Source organism: Onychostruthus taczanowskii, unplaced genomic scaffold, assembly GCF_017590055.1.
Source record: "Onychostruthus taczanowskii isolate IOZ18803 unplaced genomic scaffold, ASM1759005v1 scaffold7, whole genome shotgun sequence".
Classification (NCBI taxonomy): domain Eukaryota; kingdom Metazoa; phylum Chordata; class Aves; order Passeriformes; family Passeridae; genus Onychostruthus; species Onychostruthus taczanowskii.
This window is the reverse complement of record NW_024504786.1, coordinates 14,929,408-14,951,191: the sequence shown is the minus strand read 5'-3', so window position 1 is coordinate 14,951,191 and position 21,784 is coordinate 14,929,408. Positions and strand designations below refer to the sequence as shown.

Sequence of the window (21,784 nt, the reverse complement as noted above, 5' to 3'; positions counted from 1 at the left end):
CTCATTGATAAATGTCCTTAACTCTTGTTTTTTTGCACTAGCTTGCACAGGCACCTTGTTGAACACTTAAATGCAGAAATAGTGCTCCATACTGTCACGGATGTCAGTGTAGCTTTGGAATGGATACGATCAACATTCTTGTACATTAGAGCCTTAAAAAATCCAACGCATTATGGTTTGTTTGGTTTTATTTTCTTAATTCACCTAACTATGGCATTAGGGTGTGTTATGTCCATATTACTTTTTCTATCATTTTCTTATGGACTGTTATTTCATAATGTGATGAAAACAAGATGTGCCATGTGGCCTGTAACATTCTGTTCTTTAACATAAGTAGTGGGAGTTTCAGCATGGTAGAACATTTAAAAACTGTGAAGAAGACATTTACAACTTCATAATCCATTTCTTTTTATCTTAATATGCTGGACCATGTATTAATACAGTATCAAGCCATAATGTCTTTTGCACTGCTGAATATGTAATCTGCTAAGAAAAAGAATAGTCTAGTATTTTCTTTTCTAGAATAAAATTCTAGTTATCTTAATTCCAGTGTCTTCAGTTTGCCTTGTCCAGAACATTATCCCAGTCCCCAGCCCTGACCATATCTTTGTTCCTGCCCACTTGCTCTACACCTGATTTTGAAGTCATTGGCTAATTGCTGGAGACAATTTTTTATAAGGATTTGTAGCTGGAACATAGCACATCTAGTACTTGAATGGAGGTTACGATTTAGGTGGCTTCCTATATTCCAAATAAGCAAACATGTACCAGGAAGTTTTCATTGACATTTCTGAAACTTTTAGGACTCTGGTATTTTACATGGGGCAATGTCTGCAGCTTTTACCTTTGTGCATCTGTTCTAGCAGCCTCTTACTGATACTTAGATAATTGCACCCTGTAAGACTTCTGACTTGCTTGCAGCATAATAAATATTCCCACATTTTACACTTTGGGCTATTTGTCTGCTTCCTAACAATCAGCAAATCAGTTTAATGGGTATTGATGTTAAGGATGAAGCATGTGATAGTACTAGGTTAAAATAACTTTTGTCTTTGCCATGAAGGTTTTTCATCTGGATTAGATAAAGTTGGAATTGAAGCAAAATTACAAGGTAAGTAGCTTGTTAGCTTTTTTCAGTAAAATGTTACAATTTAGAGTAGGTTCACCCATGTTTATTATCTATATCCATTAATTTCAATAGATCTATTTGCAGAACAAATGAAGTCTACTGTGTGTTATTAATTTTATTTTGTTATTAATATTTTTGAAATACTATTGGTGTCTTTTTTAACTGGTAGGAAATTTTTTCTTGTATAGATGAAAATCATTTAATGCCTTTACATACCTCATCTCCATATATATGCTCAGAAATATGGAGCAGAATAATTTTGATTGTTTGTCATTCTTCCTAATTTTCCTTTGATTGATCTCACTTGCTTTCATTAATTTGTTACTATACTTTCAAAAAAGTCCTTTGCAGAAAATGTCATCTTCCATTCATAAATTTAGCCTTGAAAACAAAGGATATAAAATGTAAGCATCTTTGCCTTCTCCAGAAACAATTTAAAATTGCATGAGTTTAAGAGGCTATTTTTTTGCTAAGACTTGAATAGAACCCAGTTATTAAACCCAGGTTTTTTTTAAAGTACTGCAGTTTAGTTATTTACAATTCCATTACAAAATATACAGCTGACAAAATCATTTGGGAATTGGTGCCTATTAACTTCAAATACAGAAATAGCATACAACTCTTCTCAGGTGGTTTTGTTCTGTTAATTTATTTTAATGTAAGTTTTCTGGTACTTTAAATGTTAGTATATTTATAAAAGAGTACTTGCTATCAAGTTCTGCAAATCTACAAATACAATTTTTTTCCTTCAGTGAAAGTCCTCATGTCCATCCAGACCATTTGGATTTTAAATATCTGGAGGAGGGTCTGGTCCATGAAAACATGGACAGATAAAATGCCCAGAAATTTGTAGAGCTTGTACTTGGACTCCACTTACACATTTTTGACATTACTTGTAGGAAACATTTGTGATTGGTTTTGGGCTTGGTGGGATGATGCTGCGGCTGCTCATTGTGTAAGGGTTTCAAGGGCCTTCAGGAACACAGCATATTTGCTACCACTTGAAGTTTCCAAATGTGAGAGACATTGACTCTGACTTGCAGACAGTGAAAACAGTACTTATTAGTAAGAAAATATGCCTTTTTCAGTAGTTTTCTATCTTTTCCTGTCTTTTACATCAGGAGTTTTCTATTCTTGCCATGTAGGCTGAAAGGAATAGAGGGAATGAAATGTGATGCTACCTAAATAAACCTTTATGGGAGAAGGCATGGTTTAAAATGTACAAATAGTGCTAGAATAATTCAATTAATTTTTTTTTTGGTGTATATTTCCTTGCAGTTCTGATGTTAAAAACTAGATCATCTTCCCTGCAACATGAAATAATTTGTAGTAATGTATATAATGTGTTCATATATTTCACATGTAAAGTGAATGATTGCTAGGGGAACTATCTCTTTGAGTGCTGTTCTAACTGACTTTTAAATTCTGAATATTGCCTTAACTACCTAAATAAACCTTTATGGGAGAAGGCATGGTTTAAAATGTACAAATAGTGCTAGAATAATTCAATTAATTTTTTTTTTGGTGTGGATTATATTTCCTTGCAGTTCTGATGTTAAAAACTAGATCATCTTCCCTGCAACATGAAATAATTTGTAGTAATGTATATAATGTGTTCATATATTTCACATGTAAAGTGAATGATTGCTAGGGGAACTATCTCTTTGAGTGCTGTTCTGACTTTTAAATTCTGAATATTGCCATAGTCTTGAAAAAGAGAGAACAAAAGCACTTTGGTCATTCTTATGCAGATACCTGACACAACGGGTTTAGGTAAATAAATACAAATGCACATGATACAGTATGAAAATTTCTAATGAAGGATTCATGGATACTTGTGGGTATTTGAAATTCGAACCATTTTGGTGTTAAGTCTTTTAACAGAAGTGCAGAAGTCTTTTGTATAAGTGCTTGTGGGCTCTCTGATCTGGCATTCAAAATGGAATATGGCAACCTACATTCCAGGGTCTAGTTTGTTTTCCTTTGCAACTTTTGCCTTACTGAAAAACAGTTGGCTTGTCCTTATCAATTATCTTTCAGTGAGTTTCCCCAGAGAGAAGTTAACCAGCAACTTTAATAGAAGGATTCCAAAACCTTTACTTTTGTTCAGTGGAATTACTTGGGCATACATTCATACCATTTGATGATGATGTTTGTGGTTTGTACATGGATAAGGTATTTTTAGTACATGCAGAAAACATTTTTCAAATTTTTGACAGAACTGTGTCTGAAGAACTTAAATGATTTATCATCTTTTGATTTGATCAGGATGGATGAAGCAAATAATTTCAAACCAACAGGTGACACTTGTTTCAAATAAACTAATTTTCAGAAGTGATGTAGAGATAGTAGTGAACTAGGAAGGGTCTCAACTACCCTTGTGACCCATTAGTAAGAGTACATAAATGTAGTAGAGAGTAAAATCTGAGGGATTGTTTGAGTAGAATATATGGACAAGTTTCTTGACCAAGTCATGGATGTTCATTCTCTTGTTTCGTGAATAGATCCTCTCTTGTTTCTGAAAATCTGTTGCGGATAGAAGATTGCAGAACACTGTGACAGGATAGTTGGTTGTGGCACAGTGCAATGAGGGACAGGTTTTATCAGTACCTGCTCTTCTCTACAGTCCTCTGCTAGAGGTGTTTGGCTTCTTAGCGACCACAGTTCGCTGCCTGGTGCGTTAGTGGGGCTTAATCTCCGTTGGAGAGAATTGCCACTGGCACGTGGCTCTTTCTGCCCCTCTGTGATCGGGTCAGGCATGTCCATCACACAGCTGGGGGCAGTAACATACTGAGTAGTGGGGGTGAATCTCACAGAGCCCAGTAATAAGAAAATTAATTTAATTTTGTGGCTTAAAGAACTCTGAGCCACTAAAATATACTTGACGTACTTATTTTTTTAAGGTATGCGCTTCTTTTACAGACACTGGAAGATTAATGGCATGGTATTACATTGCATTTGATACAGTGAAGCAGTTTTTTACAATTAAGGGAACTGAGACACTAAATGAATTGGTAATATGACTTTTTTTAAAAAATTACACATGTTCAATTGTTTTTAAACAGTCTAAGAAAAGAAGCATAAGGTGTTACTTATTTTAAAGAGCTCAGGCTTTGTTTGTAAAAAGTTTTAGAGAATATATCTAATTAAATTCTATATGGAGTATTTTTGAGACTTTGTACTTTGAGTTGGAAGTCAAAAGATCTCATTCTCCCTTCACTAACCTTGCTTATGAAGATGCAAAGTTGCTGAAGCTGTTCTGTTTATGTATTAAAAGCCTTAATGTTTTCTGCTTTAGTAGGTTTATTTGTTGCAAAAAACAGCTGCATCAAGAGCAGGTTTTACTTTTAAGGGAGTTGTCTTTCTGTTTTAAGTAACTTTCCTCTTTCAGCTAACAAGTTGTTATCTGAAGCACAAGACATTTTGTTTTCAAGCAAATACTATGGTAAAACAGATTTGCTGTGAAAAAAATGGAGCACTTGTTCTCCTGTGACAATCTTTGTTGTTAAAGTGTGAAGAAAGCAAGGTGAAATACACAACAGAAAAAACTCTTTGTATTTGCCTTGTATAAAGTGTTACCAAGTGTGTGGTTGATTTAGATAACCTCAACTGAAATAGGAATCTAAAAGCTGAAAGAAAGATTTTCCCCTTTCGTTAATAGCCTTTATAGGAAGAGAAAAGAAAGTTGGTCAGTATTAAAAGTGGATGTGTCTGGATTGTGTCTTCATGGTCATACTGTTGAGACAATAATTTTTTTAAGTGCTCTTTTTTAAAAAAAGTTTGAAGTGATAGAAAAATGACACATTAAAACAATACTAAGAAACTAATTATTACAGATTACAATGATCTCTAACTGCACAGAATTTGTGGATGTGAAGTTAAGAACAAGTGAAAAGAAAATATTGAACACCTTGAATAAAGACAAAGACAAAATAACTATCAGGTATTTAAAAATGCATTGAAAATTGAAAGTACCTTTTTAACAATAAATAAAATGAATTGTAGAAAATATGTATGTTTTTATGCATAGGTTTCCAATGGAGGGGAAGATAAAAACAAGAGAAATGAAAGTAAACTGGTAAATATTATATTGCCTTTTTATTTTTTATTGAAAACCTGTGCCATTTTATGGCTGTTGAAGTCCCTGGTAAATTTTGTGTCATTTTGCAGAGGACCAGATCTTGTATTGTGTTGTTTCTACTCTGATTTTTTTTTTCCCCATTAAAAACTTTTATGTTGTTATTTGTTTACAAACCCATTCTTTTTCCAGTCTCATTCAGGCTCAGCTGGGATGTATTCCTATTCAAGACTTTACTTTGACACAAGATACTGGCAGAATATTTAGAAATGGCTTGAGAGTTACTAGATGTATGGTAAAATTTAATTATTTTTTGTATATGTCCTAATAAGCTACATTTTAGTTTATTAACATAAGTCATCTTCTTTTTACAGGGCTATCTGACTTTCTGGCATCATCTAAGAACAACTTCTCTGCTTTATTAAACTCTTTGATTTTAGCAAAGTGTTTCAGGTGCAGACTTTGGGAAAATTCGCTTCATGTGTCTAAACAACTGGAAAAAATTGGTAGGTACCAGTTAAAAATTATAAAAGTGTAATCTTGACAGAGAATCAAAGCTCATAATTAGCCTGCTGATTTCTGTGGTATCTACATACATAATTGAATTAGCCTGCTGATTACTTATTTGCCACAATTGAGTACCACAGTTGTCAGAAGAATCTGCCATAACTAAAGTAAGCTATTTTGTAATTTTCTTAAGGCTTTCATAGTATTTCAGAATTGTTCTTATTCCTTAATGTTCCTCTCAGTATCCCAGGCATATTCCACATTGATGTCATTGTGTGTCCCTGACTAGGGACTAGCTTGCTTTCCAGGCAGCTGCTGCTGTAGGTCCTCTTACTTGTATGCATTAAAACCTTTTAATTCACATTGAAAAGGATAGGAATCATGAAATAGAAATCAATTTATTATGCATGAGGTTCTTATACACATGATGATCAAAAGTTTCTGATGATCTTCCTTTCACTGTATCCTGTTATTGAATGAACTTCTGGCTGGAAGTACAGGCTTGTCATAATTATTTGAAAAGGAGTTCAGAAATTTTTGAGTCTTCTGTTTTATAAAAATGTAGTCATACTTGTTTGAGGTAGTAGTGTATCTTCCTGCTTTGATGTCTGGTCTTATCATACCTTCATGCTTTCAAAATTCACTGCAGTATTCTCTGTATTTCTTCTTTAGAGACACATCAGGTCTGCACTGAGCAGTGTAGCACAGAGATCTGCAAATGAGAGAACAAACCCAGAGGTCCATCGGGTCCAGTACCTTACAGGCTTGCCTGCTCAAGGGCAGAGGCTGTAATGCTTCATTCATGTGGATTCAAAGCAAGGGCAGGGCTTGTTAGCCTGTGCACAGCACAGTGCACAGTGCTGGGAACACATTTCCACTACCCCACACCTGTGGCAATGTCGCCACAATCATCTGAGGAATCTGCCTCGTGTTCAGCATTTCTGTAGAGTTAGGATGAGTGGGATAAATATGGCACTTGCAGTGTAGACAAATCCTTCCCTGTACACTATATTCAGTAGAATAAAGTCACATTTAGTTTTTTAATAAGAGGTGTATATACAGACATCTCTGTCCAATTTTCCTTTCTTTGGGTACATTTTTCTTATGCTGTCATAGCTCTTGCACTGTATGTTACAAAGAACTGCTAACTTCCACAGTGTCATTTGTTCCCCTCAGAAGCTTCTTTTGAACATTCTTCTGACAGTTCACCCTTTTCCTGAATCAAACACTGAATTGATGCCTGTAGTATGATGTGATTTTTTAACCTCTGCCTATGGCTGCTAATCTTCTGTTTCTTTCTGAAGTTAAATGAATTAAGCTCCTAGAAATTTGCTGATACCATGTAGCATATTCAGAAATCCTTAATTTTTAAACTCTTATCTCAGTGTGCTATTTTTGAACCTTAAAAATGCCTTATTAGTCAGTATTTCCATTGTAAGAGTAACTGTTCTTTGACTGGCACCTGGCCATACTGAGACTGGTATTTCAGGAATTCTTACTGCTCTCACTGGATTTCTACAGCTCCTGTCTAATAATGATGCTCTCTCTTGTTACTGAATGGTAGGTTTGATTTTTGTTTGCTTGTTCTGACAGACAGGATAATGATCAGTTGTCATACAGGATTTATGACATTTACTACTTGATCAATTTTATTTCCACCCTGTTTATTCTTTTTGCTCAGTAGTGTAGGTGAAAATAAAGAGAAAAAGTCTTATTTATATCTGGTATTCTCTTCACTGGCAGAAATTCTTCTGTAATTTTAGGAATTATAGGATAAAAGAGTTAATCTTCAGCTTCAGTTATAGAGAAACTGGGCAGCAGCTCCAGCAGCAGAATTAATGTGAGAGTTCTCAGTATTCTGACTGCAGAGCTTCTGCAAAGGAGCAGGAAGACGGTAAAAGATGTTTTCCCCGAGTCAGACCCAAAAGATGTTCAAATACCTATAAAAAGACAAAAGGTCTTCCTTTTCTCTAAATTATTAAATTCTTGCGTTAAGTCTTCTCTTATAAGATTACAGTAATGTCTTCCAAGAAGCAACCTAAAAGTATATAAAGAGTTTTCCCACTTAATTTTCAGATTTCTTACACTTGTTCTTTAGCAGAGCTCTTTAGCAGAACTTACACAAGTTCTTTAGCAGAACTGTGTGAGAAGGATCCAAGTACTCATTCTAAGTATTTGCTGCTATTTTTTACCTACAGTCACTGCAGTTGTTATAATAGGCAGTAATGCCAGGTCAGTTCAATGCCTTTTCATATGCTCTGATAGGTCTAAATCTCACTGGAAGTACTGTGAATCATGAAGAGAAATAGAAGTGAACGTGGAATTCTCTGCTCTTGTGGCTTACATGCCACGGGAAAGTTTTTTGCTAAGGCTGGAATGAATTGTAGAAGATTATAATAAATACTTATTTTTCAGTAGATTTCATTATTAACTTGCTCAAAAACATTGAGGTTTTCATGATTTTAACATAATTAAATAATTTCTTGAATAGGAAAAACATTCTGAGACAAAGAATACTGCGTGGCATGCTTTTTTATCATATATATACAGAACACATTTCTTGGCTTCTGCAGAAAGTGATTTAAAATCTGTTTTACTGTAGAAAATGCAAAATTTGTCATCATTGAAATATTGTCTATTTTCATGTTTTGTTTGTATTGCATTTCTTTTGCTCTTTACTAATGGAGAAATTAATTAATACTGAAATACTTAAATGAAAATCAGTTTAGTGATTTGCTGGGCAGAAAGCTGCATCAAATGTAACATAGAATTATTTATGGTATGGGTTTACTGCTGTAATGCAGCTGTTAGAATAATTTGAGGTTATTCATTGTCCTTTAACAGAATAAAACTTGTATACATGTTTTTCACAGGTGTATCATTGTCAAATGCTATGGTAAATGCTGGACTGACATCATTTAAAAAAATTGAAGACATAAATGCAAGAGAGCTTGAATTGGTAACTTATTCTTTTGTACATAGATAAATATGATAGGGAAAATACTGAGGATTAATACTGTTACCAGTAAAAGCAGTATAGTTAATATATATTTGCTCTATGATCATAGCAAAATTTAATGTTTAGGTGATTTATTAATTTTAACTAGTAGAATTAAAAAAACTGTGTAGCTACTGCTGGTTTTCCTTGAAAATGTGTATGATGTTTTGTTGTAGCAAATTTAATGTGAATGATGATTTCACTGATTTGGCTGGCTGTGGAAAGCAGATGCTTAAATATGTAGAATTTCATCATTAACATGGTTTGAAACAAAGAAACAAGGACAATATGCACTTTTCTATTAGGAGTGTTGGAAACATGTATAAGGGAATATATATTTACAGTTTCTCCTAGTGTATCTTAGTTATGAAAATTCCAAATTTCCATTATTGCAAGTTTGAGATAGGAGTAGAATAAAAATCTTCTAAATCATCTATAAAGCACTTCTTATTTTAGGAAAGGTAAGTGTTACCCTAGGACTGGTTCTTTGGCTTTTGGCTTATTTTCTGTGGAAGCTGTTTTTCCAGTGTTCTGAAAGATATAACAGACTTCTAAATCTTACTTGGGTTTTTCTGTTTTGACTTTGGAAATTTGATTTCTCATTTCTGGCTCCTTTTGTGTTTTTCCTTGTCATTTGTTCTGTTTTAGTTAAAGCCTGTGCAACATAGAAGAGTCATCTCAAATAGAACCTGAGTAGTCATTGGTAGTTGATTGGGTGTTAACTGAACAGAAGCAATAGCAACATGTAAAAGTGTTGGAATTTTCTTTTGGGAATCTTGCTATTCTGGGCATCACTGACAGTAGAGATCCAAGAGTGAAAGGGACTTTCGTTGCTAACATAATTACTCAGGTGACTTTGATTCCTTGGATTTACATTTCGCAGATTTTAAACAGACATCCTCCTTTTGGAAACCAGATAAAAGAGTCTGTTTTGCACCTTCCAAAATATGAACTTGAAATTGAACAGGTACATTCTTTTATATTTATTTTATATTTTTATGCCGGTATTATTAAATGAAAAAGCCAGTACTGACTTAAAGAAATTCTGAGTCTTCACAGATAGAAGACACAGACTATTGTGACCTCCTTCCAGCTTAGCAGGTAGAACGAAGCTCCTAAATCTCAGAGGAGAGCCTTGGAGCAGAACATTCCCCATAATATATTGGCCTCTCTCGTTGATAGCATTTTATGCCTACCAGTATATTCACATTCTATATGTGAGTCTGAGAGGTCTCTTCTATCTTGAATTTAAAAAAACCCTAGAGACAGCAAAACATCCAAACACAGCTTACTGAAATGGTATTAATGCATGTTTATTTTCTACTGCACACTTAGGAATATAGAGAAACAGTTAGTTATTGCATTAACCTAGCTGGTGCCCTTTCAAAGGAAGGGTACAATTCTATGTGTAATCAAGAGCTTTGAGGTTCTGATATGCATTTTGTATTTATATGGAGCACAAAGACACTGTAGCTTTCTAAAATGCAAAATTTGAAAAGTAACCTTAAAGCTGGTAGACATGAAGACACATTTGAAGTTAAAAGCTCAATGGATGTGTGAAATTCTGTTGGTATAACAATCAGTTCTAGTTTACTTTTCATTTGACATAATACCAGATGAGTAGCTCAATTCTCAGAATGAAGATTTAACAATTATAAATATCTTACAGAGGAATGTTGGGATGCCAGAATATAAATTCTATATAACAAGTCTTATTCTTGCATATTTCTCTTGGCATTTGTCCTTGATTCTCAGTACTGAATCAAACTTAGGATATTCAGCTTATGACCAAGTTAGTACTGAAAATCAATGTCTCAGAAGAACAAATAAAATTGTACCACAAATTCAAATTGCTTGAGTTGAGTTTTTGTGCTTGTATCAACAGATAGAATACATACCCCTCCATAAATTTCTGCTTTGCATATTTTAGCAGTTCTGTCTTCTGTATCATTTTCCCTAGCTTCCCAAATACAGTGGCACGTTGGCTGAAATCTTAGTTACCATCAAATTAACAAACTATGAGCAGCTCCAGACAAAGAGAACAGCGCCAGACTTCCACTATGTTACGCTGGTCATAGGAGATGCTGACAACCAAGTCATTTTTAATCAGAAAATTATGTATGTATAATCAGGTTTTTTTGCCTCACATAGTTATATGGTGTTGGCTTTTCATCTGTTCTGTGACTTGCAGATTTTCAATACTTCCTACTGATGTCTAATAGTACAAAATTATTCTTTATCCTACAGCATTTTCTAGTCACTGTTGTCATTTAAAATGCTACACAAGATTCAGGAACTCCCAAAACATGCCAGTGTGCTTGTCAGTGAAGAGAGCACGTGTAAATATCTGTTCAACATCAATGTCATATTATGGAAAAAGTCATAATAATTTTCCCGTAAATATAAAACAAGTAAAATACCTTTTAAAAAGATAGATAAACCAGTTATTACTTACTCCTGTTAGCTATATTTCTTTAATTATATTTTAGAAATTCTTTTTTTTCCCCTCAGAGATGGATTTAAATTCTCCACTTGGCTAAGAGATGCTTGGAGCAAATGGGAGAAGAGAAACAGAATCTTCCCAACTGCTTGACCTTCATGAGAATTCTGGCCAAAATCTGGCACTTTTGGCAAAATCGAAACTGATCTACAGGATCCTGGCCCTCTTATGGCCATAAATCATACATTATTGACAAGTTATTCTTAGGCCAATTACCAAGCAAAACTAAATAAGTAGGGCCAAATACAGGCTCTTTCACTGGGTTACAGATACCATAGTATGCAGTTGTGTTTTCATTGTCCTTGTCTAACAACTTTGCTGATGCGTTACAGGGATTCTGTGCTCCTGAAAACTGGAAATTGGATTAAGAAAATTGAAGTTAAAAGAGCTCTTAAATCAGAAGACATTAGTATAAATTTAATTAGTTCTGATTATGGTAGGTTAAGGTATTTTTTGAATTAAAAACCAATATGCATAAGATTTTGGAACAAATGACTAAAACACTTTCTGTTAAGCCAAAATATAATAAAGTGAGCTGGTCTGGAGACAAACCTCTACAACATGTATTTTACTGGGTTGCATACCTCTCACGGTTACTTATCTGTTTATTTAATTTACTACCATATTAAGGAACTGGGAAGCATCACAACTGTTACTAGGAGACAGTATTTTGCTCTGTTGACACAGATTGGGATTCTCTTTTGTCCTTCTCCTTAAGTGAGTTAACTTTCAGTAGGGATAACGTATCAGCCTGACAGGTTATTTATGCTGAGCAGAGCTGTCTGTATGAATGGTTAGGTTTTGCATTTTGTAGTAAAGAGGTGTTGGATATAGATTCATGTCCTCTTTATTAAAAGGAAATTTCTACAGCTGAAAATGTTGTGCCTTGCCGTGTGCAGATTTAAACATAGGTCCCCTCAGTGTCAATTTCCATACAGTTTGAACTACAGCAGCAAATGAGCACCTTATGACCTTGAAACACAAAACTTTGAAAAACAATCGAAAAATAAACTGACTCCATTAAATTCTGTCATCATACCCCACCAGTAAAGAAGAGTGCTGTGTGTTAGGTTAACTGAAGTGTAGTTGATGCTTCCATAGTAAATATTGACATTGAGATTATTAGAATAATCAAGCCTGGAATGATCTATATAGCTATAGCTAGACCTGTGGCTCTGGAAAAAAGGGTTTTCTAATCACACAGAAATTAGAATTGTAATCTTATCTGTATGTACAGTAGATAAAGTACTCTATACTGAGTTCAGTAAAACTCAGCCCAACAGTTATTTTTTCTGAAACTGTTAACAGTGAAATTAGACTAAAACCAGGTCTTGCTAATCTCTGCTTATTTATAAGTCTGTTCCTATTTCAGACTTTAAGGAAATCTCACGGTTTTTAAAAGCCTGTCTGGTCTTCCAGCAAATTTTATTTCCCTAATAAAAGACAGAATTACTCTCTTTACAAAGGGTATCTCAGTCTCTCATGAATATTGGCCTTCAACTTGAGAAGTATTAGCAACATAGCCATTTTATGCCTTTGCCAGTACAGAGCTGCTGATACTCCTGAACACAGACTGGAGTACAGTTTAAAAGTTGAAATTTTATCAGCTGTGCAAAGTATTAGATAAATGTATTTTTAACACAATACAAGAACATTTGGTTAAAGGAACTATTCTTCTGGTAACTATGTCTTTAATTCTAAAAAATGTTTGGGGTTTTTAATCTCAATCCTAAAGAATCTGGTCATACGAGAGTGTGCTTTAAGGGCAAATTATTTTTAAAAATTTCCATGACGTTTTAGTAACATTTACTTGCTTAAACACTTCAGAAAACTAAAGATAATTGTAGTATAGAAACAGTTTAAAGCAGTTTTAATATTTTTGTCTTTTTTTTTTTCCCAAGTTGGTCTTGATATACAGCGAGCATATACAGCCTTCTACTTAACACCAAAACCAGAGGGACGTAAGGTGGTTGCAAATCAAAAGTTGAAAGCTGAATCTACACTTGATACATGTTATGGCTCACCCCAAAGCTTGCCAGCAGCAAAAGTAGATGCAGGTAAATGGTCAGATCACAATATCTGGCTAATACTAAAGTCAACAGAAAATTAAATTTTGCTTTCACTAGGGAATTAGATCTTTATTTATCCCTGCTGTTTCTTTCTCAAAGATAATAAAAATACAACTCTGCTGCTTCTACTTGTAAAGTAGTACACTGCAATTATTTGATGATTTTGAAAGTAAGAAAAATCATGGGTGTTTGGTATCCAGTATTACTGTTTGAATTTCTGTATTATATTTATCTAGGAGGCAGATCTAAACAGGAGATTGCTTACAAGAAATATGGAAACAGAGAATGCAACCACCGCTGTAAAAATAAAGATGTGTGTGGGCATGACTGCTGTGAGTTTCATTAAATCTACAACTTCTGATACTATTAGAGAAATGCAGTGTAGAACAGCTCCCATCATACCAATGGCTACGTTAACAGAAACAATACAAGCAAGAGAATGGGCCTGAGTTGTTGTGATGCAGTCACAAAAGCAATTATAAGTAGCTTTGGCAATAGCACTTTTATAGGCACTACAATGATTAATAATACTTTTTGTACTTAGCATATGATTTTTAAAAATGTAAAGCTTGTTATGCTTTTATATGAATACTGTGTTAGATCTTGTAGTTAGCATACTAAATATTTTAGAATATTTTAACAGAAGATGTTAAGCTTAGTGGCAAAGTTTTTCAAAGTAATTTGAAAACAATTAGTATTTATCTCTTATAACTAATAGAAAGATTATTTTACTTCATTTTCTTAGGTAAAACTGGAGTACCTCCAAAGTCACAGATGAATGGAGACACAAATTTTTCTTTGTACCTAGCTGATTTAAGGAGCAGGAACTCAGTTTCATCTATACCCCCAGTAAAACGTCTAAAGGTTCGCTTGAATGCAGTCAGCCATTTCATAGGCTTATTTTAATCTGTTACATATTTGTGGGCATTGTTTGCAGAGAGAATTTTGTCACTAAATATGAACGTTCAAGTTTGACTTTTCTGTGTGGAGTGCAAAAAGTAAGGAAGTACAAAGGTCAGGAATCTTTCAGAGGTTCTGCTGTTCTTTGGGACATTGCCATTGGTCCACTTTTGTGCATGTCCTCTATATTTTTTCTTCTATGGTATTTGATAGCTTGTGGTTGATGAGGTCCAGAGGCATTGTTGGAAGGTACTGCACTGTGACTTTTTTGGCAAAATATGACCTGAATGAAACAAACTGTGGTATTTATTAGTCATGCTACTAAGAGTCCTTTTTTTCACTGGCACGTAGATCCACTTGTTTATAAGAAAACCATCCCTATTAATTTTAAACTTCTGAAACACTTCATGGCTTGCACTTCATTCCTCTGAATGTAGTGTTAAACTAGGTCTTTCTGCAGCAAGAATGACATTTGAGGTTTTGGAGGGTTTTATTTCCACCTCACAGTTTTGTTTGCTTGTTTATTTGCATAGAGGATTATTTAGCCTACAGCTAATGCAGATGAGAGTCAACCAGTCTGGCTTTGCCAGGGTGCTTGGCTACCTCCACTAGAAGCACATAATTCAAACCTTTTTAACTGAGTGCATTAAATACAGACATCAGAAAGTTTTTATGATATTTTAATATTATGCTAACTTACAATATTAATGATGCCATTAAACTTGTTTAAAAATAGTAGTTCTTAGTATGTTTATATCTTATAAGTTAAAATATTTTGCTTTCTTTAGATGCAGATGTTAAATCAAGCTGAAAATGTGAATCTCAAACAATTTGTTTTTACACCTAAATCTTTATTGCCAGCCTTGCCAAGGTATTACCAAGAATTGTTTTGTGAATAAATTTATTTTACAACTTTCTGCAGTTTTTTATGAACATGTCAATGATCTATTTTTTTTAAATAGGTCTAGCAATAAACTGTCATTTTCATCACCGTCAGTGGATCAGGTAGATAATACGAATACCTTAGAAGTATCTCAGAAACAACTGCAATCCTGGAATTGTGGAAAGAGTAGTAAGTTATTGCTAATGTTTAAAATTACAGTGTTTACTGTTTTGATCTTTAATGCTTCATATTATTCTGCCACAGATAAAAGCAGATACTGTTTTTCAGATGCTTTGAATGTGGACTTTGAACTGAGAGACGATATTTGGGATGACATTGATGATGAGAAATTGGTATTTGCCAGTAATTTTGTCAGTAGAGAATTAGGTAAGGTTACTTCAACAAACTTTTTTCTTTCCTACAAATTATTCTACGGGCTATTATTTGAGAATAAATTATTATAGTATACAGTGAATAGAATGGCCTGAAATTTTTGGTTAATTGACTAGACTGACAGGTTTCTTATTCTGCCTTGAATGTCAAATATATATTGTGACAAATCCAATATAGAAGGAAGATTTGAAAAACAATTAAAAATTTTTGATGGCCTGCAACTGCATAATTGCTGCTGCATAATGTATACTGACTATATATCTCTGCTTATCTTTATATTAGCCCAAAACCCAAAGAAGAAATATTTCAAGTGTTAAGATGCTTTCCTAATTTTCGAGGTGTTATTTGTCCTAACATTGGAGATATTTAGAAGGGGTTGTGGCTGCTTCTCAACCCTCTTTTTAAAACTTTCATTCTTTCGCAGAACATGGAAATATCTGCCTTCAGAGTCCAGATGAATGTCAACCCCTCTGCCAGTATACAACAAGCAAAGCCACAAATAACATTTCAAAAGAGTAAGACTTACATAATTTGCTACTATTTTATTCAGTTTAAAATACTGTCTGTATTTCACATGTATCTGTGTAATTAAATATATAGAAGGTTGTTCACTCATAAACGTGAGTGAAATTTCAATGTTTAAAAGGTATGAATTGTTGAGTTATTTTAATTTGATTTTTATTTAAGTATGCAGGGAAATAAGTAGAAAATTCTGTACTGAATAGCAAATAATTTTTCCATTCTGTAAAAATACTGAAATTATTCAACTTGGTATTTTCAGTTCATGCACAGTACAAGATGAGTCCAATATTCAGAACTCAGATGTTTCTGTGGTCAGTAGCACATCAAAAGTGAATTTACCTGTACAGAATAGAAATATAACTTTGGTGAGTAAAAATATATTGATAACATAATTTTCTATGACTTGGGTACTTATTATGTAAATATGTCTGCCATATCTGACTTATGAATCAATTAGGATATAATGAATTTTGAATTGTCCAAATCATTCTGTGTTCAGAGAGATATTCCTGATACAAAGAAAGAGGATTTGAATTAACTTTATATAGCATGATCTCAGAACTATTTGCTCAATTTGATTGTTTTTCTGTCCAGTATATAGTTAAATTCATCACATGCTTGGTCCTTGTCAAACACCATAATATCAATTAAATACCAGTACTACATTCTACAACAGTCTGGGAGTTTCAGTTGGTTTAATCATATATACTTTTAAACTTTTGTGTTGCAGTTCAGTTTTCAAGAAAAAATACATGCAGGTCCTTCTCAAGAGCAAAAAAATGTACAGTGTTCTTCCATCTCAGAAATAATCTCAGACTCTTCTAAATTCACTAGGAAAGAAGATTTTTTTATTTTCACAAAAGAACAGGAAAAAGAAGTAGATCCTAGGTAAGAAAAACTTACATATTTTTTCTGTTTCTTCAGTGTTCCAGTGCTTAGTTCTTCATGGAACACAGACTTTTAGGCAATGTGTTAGTTTCTAATATTCATTGCTAAAAAGTTTGATTTTCACAATAATAGTAACAATTTTTCTTAAGAGACATTACTTAAAATTATATTGCTTGTCTTGGTTTCTCTTGACTCTCTATAGTGTTCCTGATTCCATAGGGTTTGATGGGCTGTACCTAATTTGTTTGTTTGCTTAATCTTTAGATTTCTTCTTGATGATGAAACCAATGATGTCAAGCCCTTTCTTGGAATATTTGATGGCATTTTGTAAAACATGTAAACAAAATATGTTGTAAGTGCTGGGGAAAGAACTTACAGTCAATTTTACAGTGAAGGCTTCAGTCAAGAGGATTTGATTTCTGTTGTATACCTGTTTATTAATAGCTGGATTGCTGCATAGAATATATAGTAAATTAGACACCAGTTTTGTTGTAGAATTTATAGAATTTTAGGAATAGTATCTTGTTTTGCAAGTATTAAAGTATTTTTGTTGACCTTGCTGTTTTCAGGATTATAAAGAAAAATATTGAAATGTGTCAAAGAATAGTTCATAATTTGAGGGTACTTCTATAACTCACAGAAAATCCCATTAGAGAAGGTAAAGGATTAAGTGTTTGTAGTAACATGTTTCTTGAGTTAGTAATGTTTTAATGTTAGTTAATTAGTTGTAGTAATGTTTCTTGAGTTTTTCTTTCAGTTTCTCTAAAGCTGAATTTTTCATAGTGCTGATTCTGTAAAATAATTAGATTTATAAACAGAAGTAATAGAATGATAGATTATCCTAGATTCTAGATACTCCTTTTGACAGTGCTATGAATGTGTTAATAAAAAAGTGCAACTTAAGCAGATATGTTTCCAGATTCTCAGCAAACCAGTTCTTAAATGTCTGTAAAATACTCTAAAACTCTCTTGCCTGTTCAGTTTCATACCCAAGGTCATAAAATGGACATTCATGTGCCCTAATAGAGATTTAGGCACCTGGCATTGGATTTGGATATTTTCTTGTAGCTTTAGTGTTTGAATAGTAAACCTTAAAAGTTCAACAGTTAGTAGAATATATGATATTGCCTAAAATCCAAGAGAATGTTAATTTTTACTGTTAATTATTCAAAATGTGAGGAATTAAAATGTTACAATCACATGTGGAACATAAGCTGTCTGTTCTTTCAGCATCGTTTGTGGTGCAACTAAATGCAGCCATGTTTGGCTCCAGTACCAGGTTGTAATTTTCTCAACTAATAACATTTTCCTTGACTCCAGTGTTTCCTTAGGCTTTTGACTTTATATAACTCTTTCTCTGCATGAAAGAATGGCCTAACCTAAGCAGCCTCAATACTCACCCCTCAATATGTTTTTGCCTATGCAAATGCCAGCAGGCCCAAGCTTAACTCACTTTTCTACACCCCAAGTATTTCATTATATCTCAAAGTTATTAGTATGTCAGATCTCTTTTTGTCAGATTTTTTAAAATTAAGCTTCCAAGCTGATGTAACTCAGAATTACTGTACTAGTGCTACATTTAACCCAGCAATCCTAGTCATGTACACATTCCAGTTCTGTGTCAGGGTAAGATTAAAGAATGCAGATTTTATCTCCTGCACACCTTCGGATTTCCATGGGAAATGGCTCCCGGCAGATGCAGTGTATTAAGCTTCCAAGCTGATGTAACTCAGAATTACTGTACTAGTGCTACATTTAACCCAGCAATCCTAGTCATGTACACATTCCAGTTCTGTGTCAGGGTAAGATTAAAGAATGCAGATTTCATCTCCTGCACATCACCACCTTCTGATTTCCATGGGAAATGGCTCCTGGCAGATGCAGTGGTGTGTCTCAGAAGATGCTTCATGTAAATGACCAGGAGACCACAACCCCAGGTCACGCCCCAGAAGGTAAGTGTTGACATAGCTATGGAGAGCTGTAATTGCCATTGTCTAATTGAATCCCAGGAAGAGACAAACCTAGTTCACCTGCACTCCCTGTCTGGTCACTAGAAAGAGGCAGACACTGTCAGAAGATATTTTAGATTGTAAGTGGGCTGAATTGCTCTCTGGTGGAACTCTCCAAATTACCTGTGATGAGAGTGACATGGAGAAGCTGGTGTACTGTAATTTTACAGACAGGCTCACTGAATATTGCCTTGTTTGTGCATGTGAGACACTGAATTCCTTTATCCATGTAAGGATCTAACTTTCCTAAGGTGAATAAAAGGGCAAAAGATGGCTGTGCTTTGTTTCAGGTGCTGACCAAATGCTAAAAGAGACAAATTCAACAGGGTATCATCCGACATTTTTACTAAGCTACTAACAATGAGTAAAATGCAGACTAAAGTACATTTAAAAATTGTTAGTCTAAACTGATCCTTATTTTAATTCTATGTAGAGTTGAAACATTAAATGAATAGCTTGAATTTCAATCAATGGGATTGTGTAAGTAATTCTTTGGGGATACAGCAGGATGCTGTATCCCCAAAGATGTCTGGGGATGATTCTACAAAATTTACATTATAAAAAATACTGTTTTCTATAATGGAGTAGTGAAAGAAAATTCAATGTGATGAGAAGTCAGATTTTACTATCTTACTTGTGTGATTCCCCATAATAAAATACATGCTTATACCTGCTTTTAATTTAACTTCAACTTCCTTATATGCTTCCTTGTCCTATCACACATATTGATTTCAAAATACAAAGTGAGGTCAACCCATATCTGTGCCTGAAGAAAATGTAATATGCACTCAAAACCTATAATCTTCAAAAATAGTGGGAAAATAAGTATAGTGTTTAAACATGTTGCCAGACATATTTGTGTATAAGGTAAGTTTCAGCATACAGAATACTGCAAATGTATTGTAACAGAATTTTCATTGTGTGGTGCATGTCTTGAGCACATTTTAATTATATAGCTTTAATTCCTGTATTTGAAGAATTTTCATGAGTTAAACATTACAGTAATTGTCAAAATAAGAGCAGTTGCAACAAGTCGGACTCTTGTTATTTGGGTGTATTTTTACTTAAATATACCTTCACAGGATAGTTATGTGATGTATAAAAGTTGGTGCTCTTAAAGGCCGTCAGAATAATGATAAAGAATGAACAGAAGTCACCATATGAAACCAGTATACCCAAAATATTTGAAATCAGTTATTTTGCAGAGCAAAAATGATAACATTCTAATGCATCATTGTGACAGTATCAGTGGTACCTCTTCTGAAAGAAAGGGTGTCTTGCATTAGCTCTTTATGCCACCTTGTCTGCATGTCATGTAGATGAGCAAAAGAGTTGTATCATGTCAATTGTTTTACTGCCAGAATCTTTAATTGTATCTCTGAAATGAGATCTGTGAATGCCTGTTTTTTTTCCAAGCTCCTTTGCTTAACAAGGAAATAGAAAGGAAGGTTCTAATCAGGGTAAAATTCTCTTCCTGCAGAGGGCTAATAACAGACTGAATTTTTGGAAGACTTCCATGAGAATTAACTGAGGTACATACAGTGTTTTCAGTGATTAATTTCAGTTTGACTGAAAACAATCAGATAGAAAAAGGGCAGGTGTTTATTGGCTGCCACTGTTCAGTTGAGATAAACCTGGCTTAGCCATGCTTCTGTATTTGTTCTTGAAATCTATGTGACATTAAATTGTATCAGTTTAAGCCTTCACTTTTCTCCCAGTGTTGTAACTCCTGGTCTCCCTGAGCCCCAGATGGGCACATGGGCTGGGATAAGGAGTGACCTCTGTAAGCACTAGGGGCTCTTGGGGCCCTTTTGTTGTAGGTCTGTCTCTAGGCACTGCTTATCACTGTTGCCCTTCCCTCTGGTTGTGAAGAGACTGGAAAAGATGTGCTACTGTTGACTTGCAGTCCTGCTCTTAACAGGAGTCCCAGTCCAGACTGTTTATACTAGTTAGGAAGAGTTGTTTCCCAATTTGCTTTAGTGTGCTACCTCCCACACTGAAACCCTACACTTTGGGGAATGTGCTTTGAGTGGTCCCGAGTCTGTCTTCTTGTGCTTTTAAAATGGATTATTTCCATGTGCCAGGACTTGAGGGGTACATCTAATTGGTGATGTGCGAAAATGTTAACACATTTTGCAGAAATGCAATAGATGATACTGGGTGGACATACTTCACTTCAAGAAGCTGTATGTCCTTTCAAATATAATAAAATTGCCTAGATGTAATAACAAGTAAATTCTTCCTGTGTTGAACATGTACTGCATGGAACTACCATGTCTTTTTGACTGGGACTAGATGGCAATTTCTGTACTTTAGATAGCTGAGCATAGGGAATAAGGCAAAATATTTTGTTTTGAAGGCTGTAAGGGTATTTTGTTTATATAAAGGAAACAATGTTTCTTTTGTAACTGTGAAACTTCCTATTAAAGGATGCGTATAACTTTCAAAATAAGAAGACGCTTGTAGCTGTAAATGGCTATGATATATTTGCTGTTCCCCCACCCACATAGAGGCAAAACCTATTTATGAGGCTTTATTAAGTGCAAATAATTCCCATGGCTTCTGCACAGAAGAATCAGCTACAGAATATAGTCTGATTTGCATATAAATGACATGACATGATTTCTGCTCAGAAAAATATATTGAAAAATACATATTTCTGCATTGGAAAACCGATATTCACACATATTAAGGTCAGCTTGTGTAACTTGTTTTAAGCTGCTGCATGTTGATACCTGATCACACTTGCGGCTAGATTCAGGATTTATCCTTTGAAACTATGGATTTCTTCTTTTGATCTAATTAAGCTATAATTTAGAGAAACAGATTCCAAAACATTTATCTCATCAGTTTAAGCATTTAAAAGTACTCAAAATATTCATCAGTACAAGTGGAAAACTCTGAACTT

The 21,784-nt window shown here is 34.2% G+C and overlaps 1 protein-coding gene across 1 annotated transcript in view; it reads left to right on the top strand.

Moving 5' to 3' along the window:
* The window catches only part of HFM1 (helicase for meiosis 1), a 33,876-nt gene extending 15,810 nt beyond the window's left edge, over positions 1-18,066 (top strand). Inside the window, exons 18-39 of the mRNA XM_041421523.1 lie at positions 42-175; positions 1,064-1,111; positions 3,349-3,429; positions 4,052-4,143; positions 4,966-5,072; positions 5,160-5,207; positions 5,400-5,497; positions 5,582-5,713; positions 8,588-8,673; positions 9,596-9,679; positions 10,673-10,830; positions 11,545-11,648; positions 13,114-13,269; positions 13,518-13,613; positions 14,027-14,145; positions 14,970-15,052; positions 15,144-15,253; positions 15,329-15,451; positions 15,882-15,972; positions 16,239-16,344; positions 16,710-16,867; positions 17,132-18,066. Of these exons, the coding sequence (XP_041277457.1) occupies positions 42-175; positions 1,064-1,111; positions 3,349-3,429; positions 4,052-4,143; positions 4,966-5,072; positions 5,160-5,207; positions 5,400-5,497; positions 5,582-5,713; positions 8,588-8,673; positions 9,596-9,679; positions 10,673-10,830; positions 11,545-11,648; positions 13,114-13,269; positions 13,518-13,613; positions 14,027-14,145; positions 14,970-15,052; positions 15,144-15,253; positions 15,329-15,451; positions 15,882-15,972; positions 16,239-16,344; positions 16,710-16,867; positions 17,132-17,198 (2,281 nt within the window). The 3' untranslated portion in view covers positions 17,199-18,066. The remainder of the gene's footprint in view (positions 1-41; positions 176-1,063; positions 1,112-3,348; positions 3,430-4,051; positions 4,144-4,965; positions 5,073-5,159; positions 5,208-5,399; positions 5,498-5,581; positions 5,714-8,587; positions 8,674-9,595; positions 9,680-10,672; positions 10,831-11,544; positions 11,649-13,113; positions 13,270-13,517; positions 13,614-14,026; positions 14,146-14,969; positions 15,053-15,143; positions 15,254-15,328; positions 15,452-15,881; positions 15,973-16,238; positions 16,345-16,709; positions 16,868-17,131) is intronic.
* Positions 18,067-21,784: the final 3,718 nt, after the last annotated feature.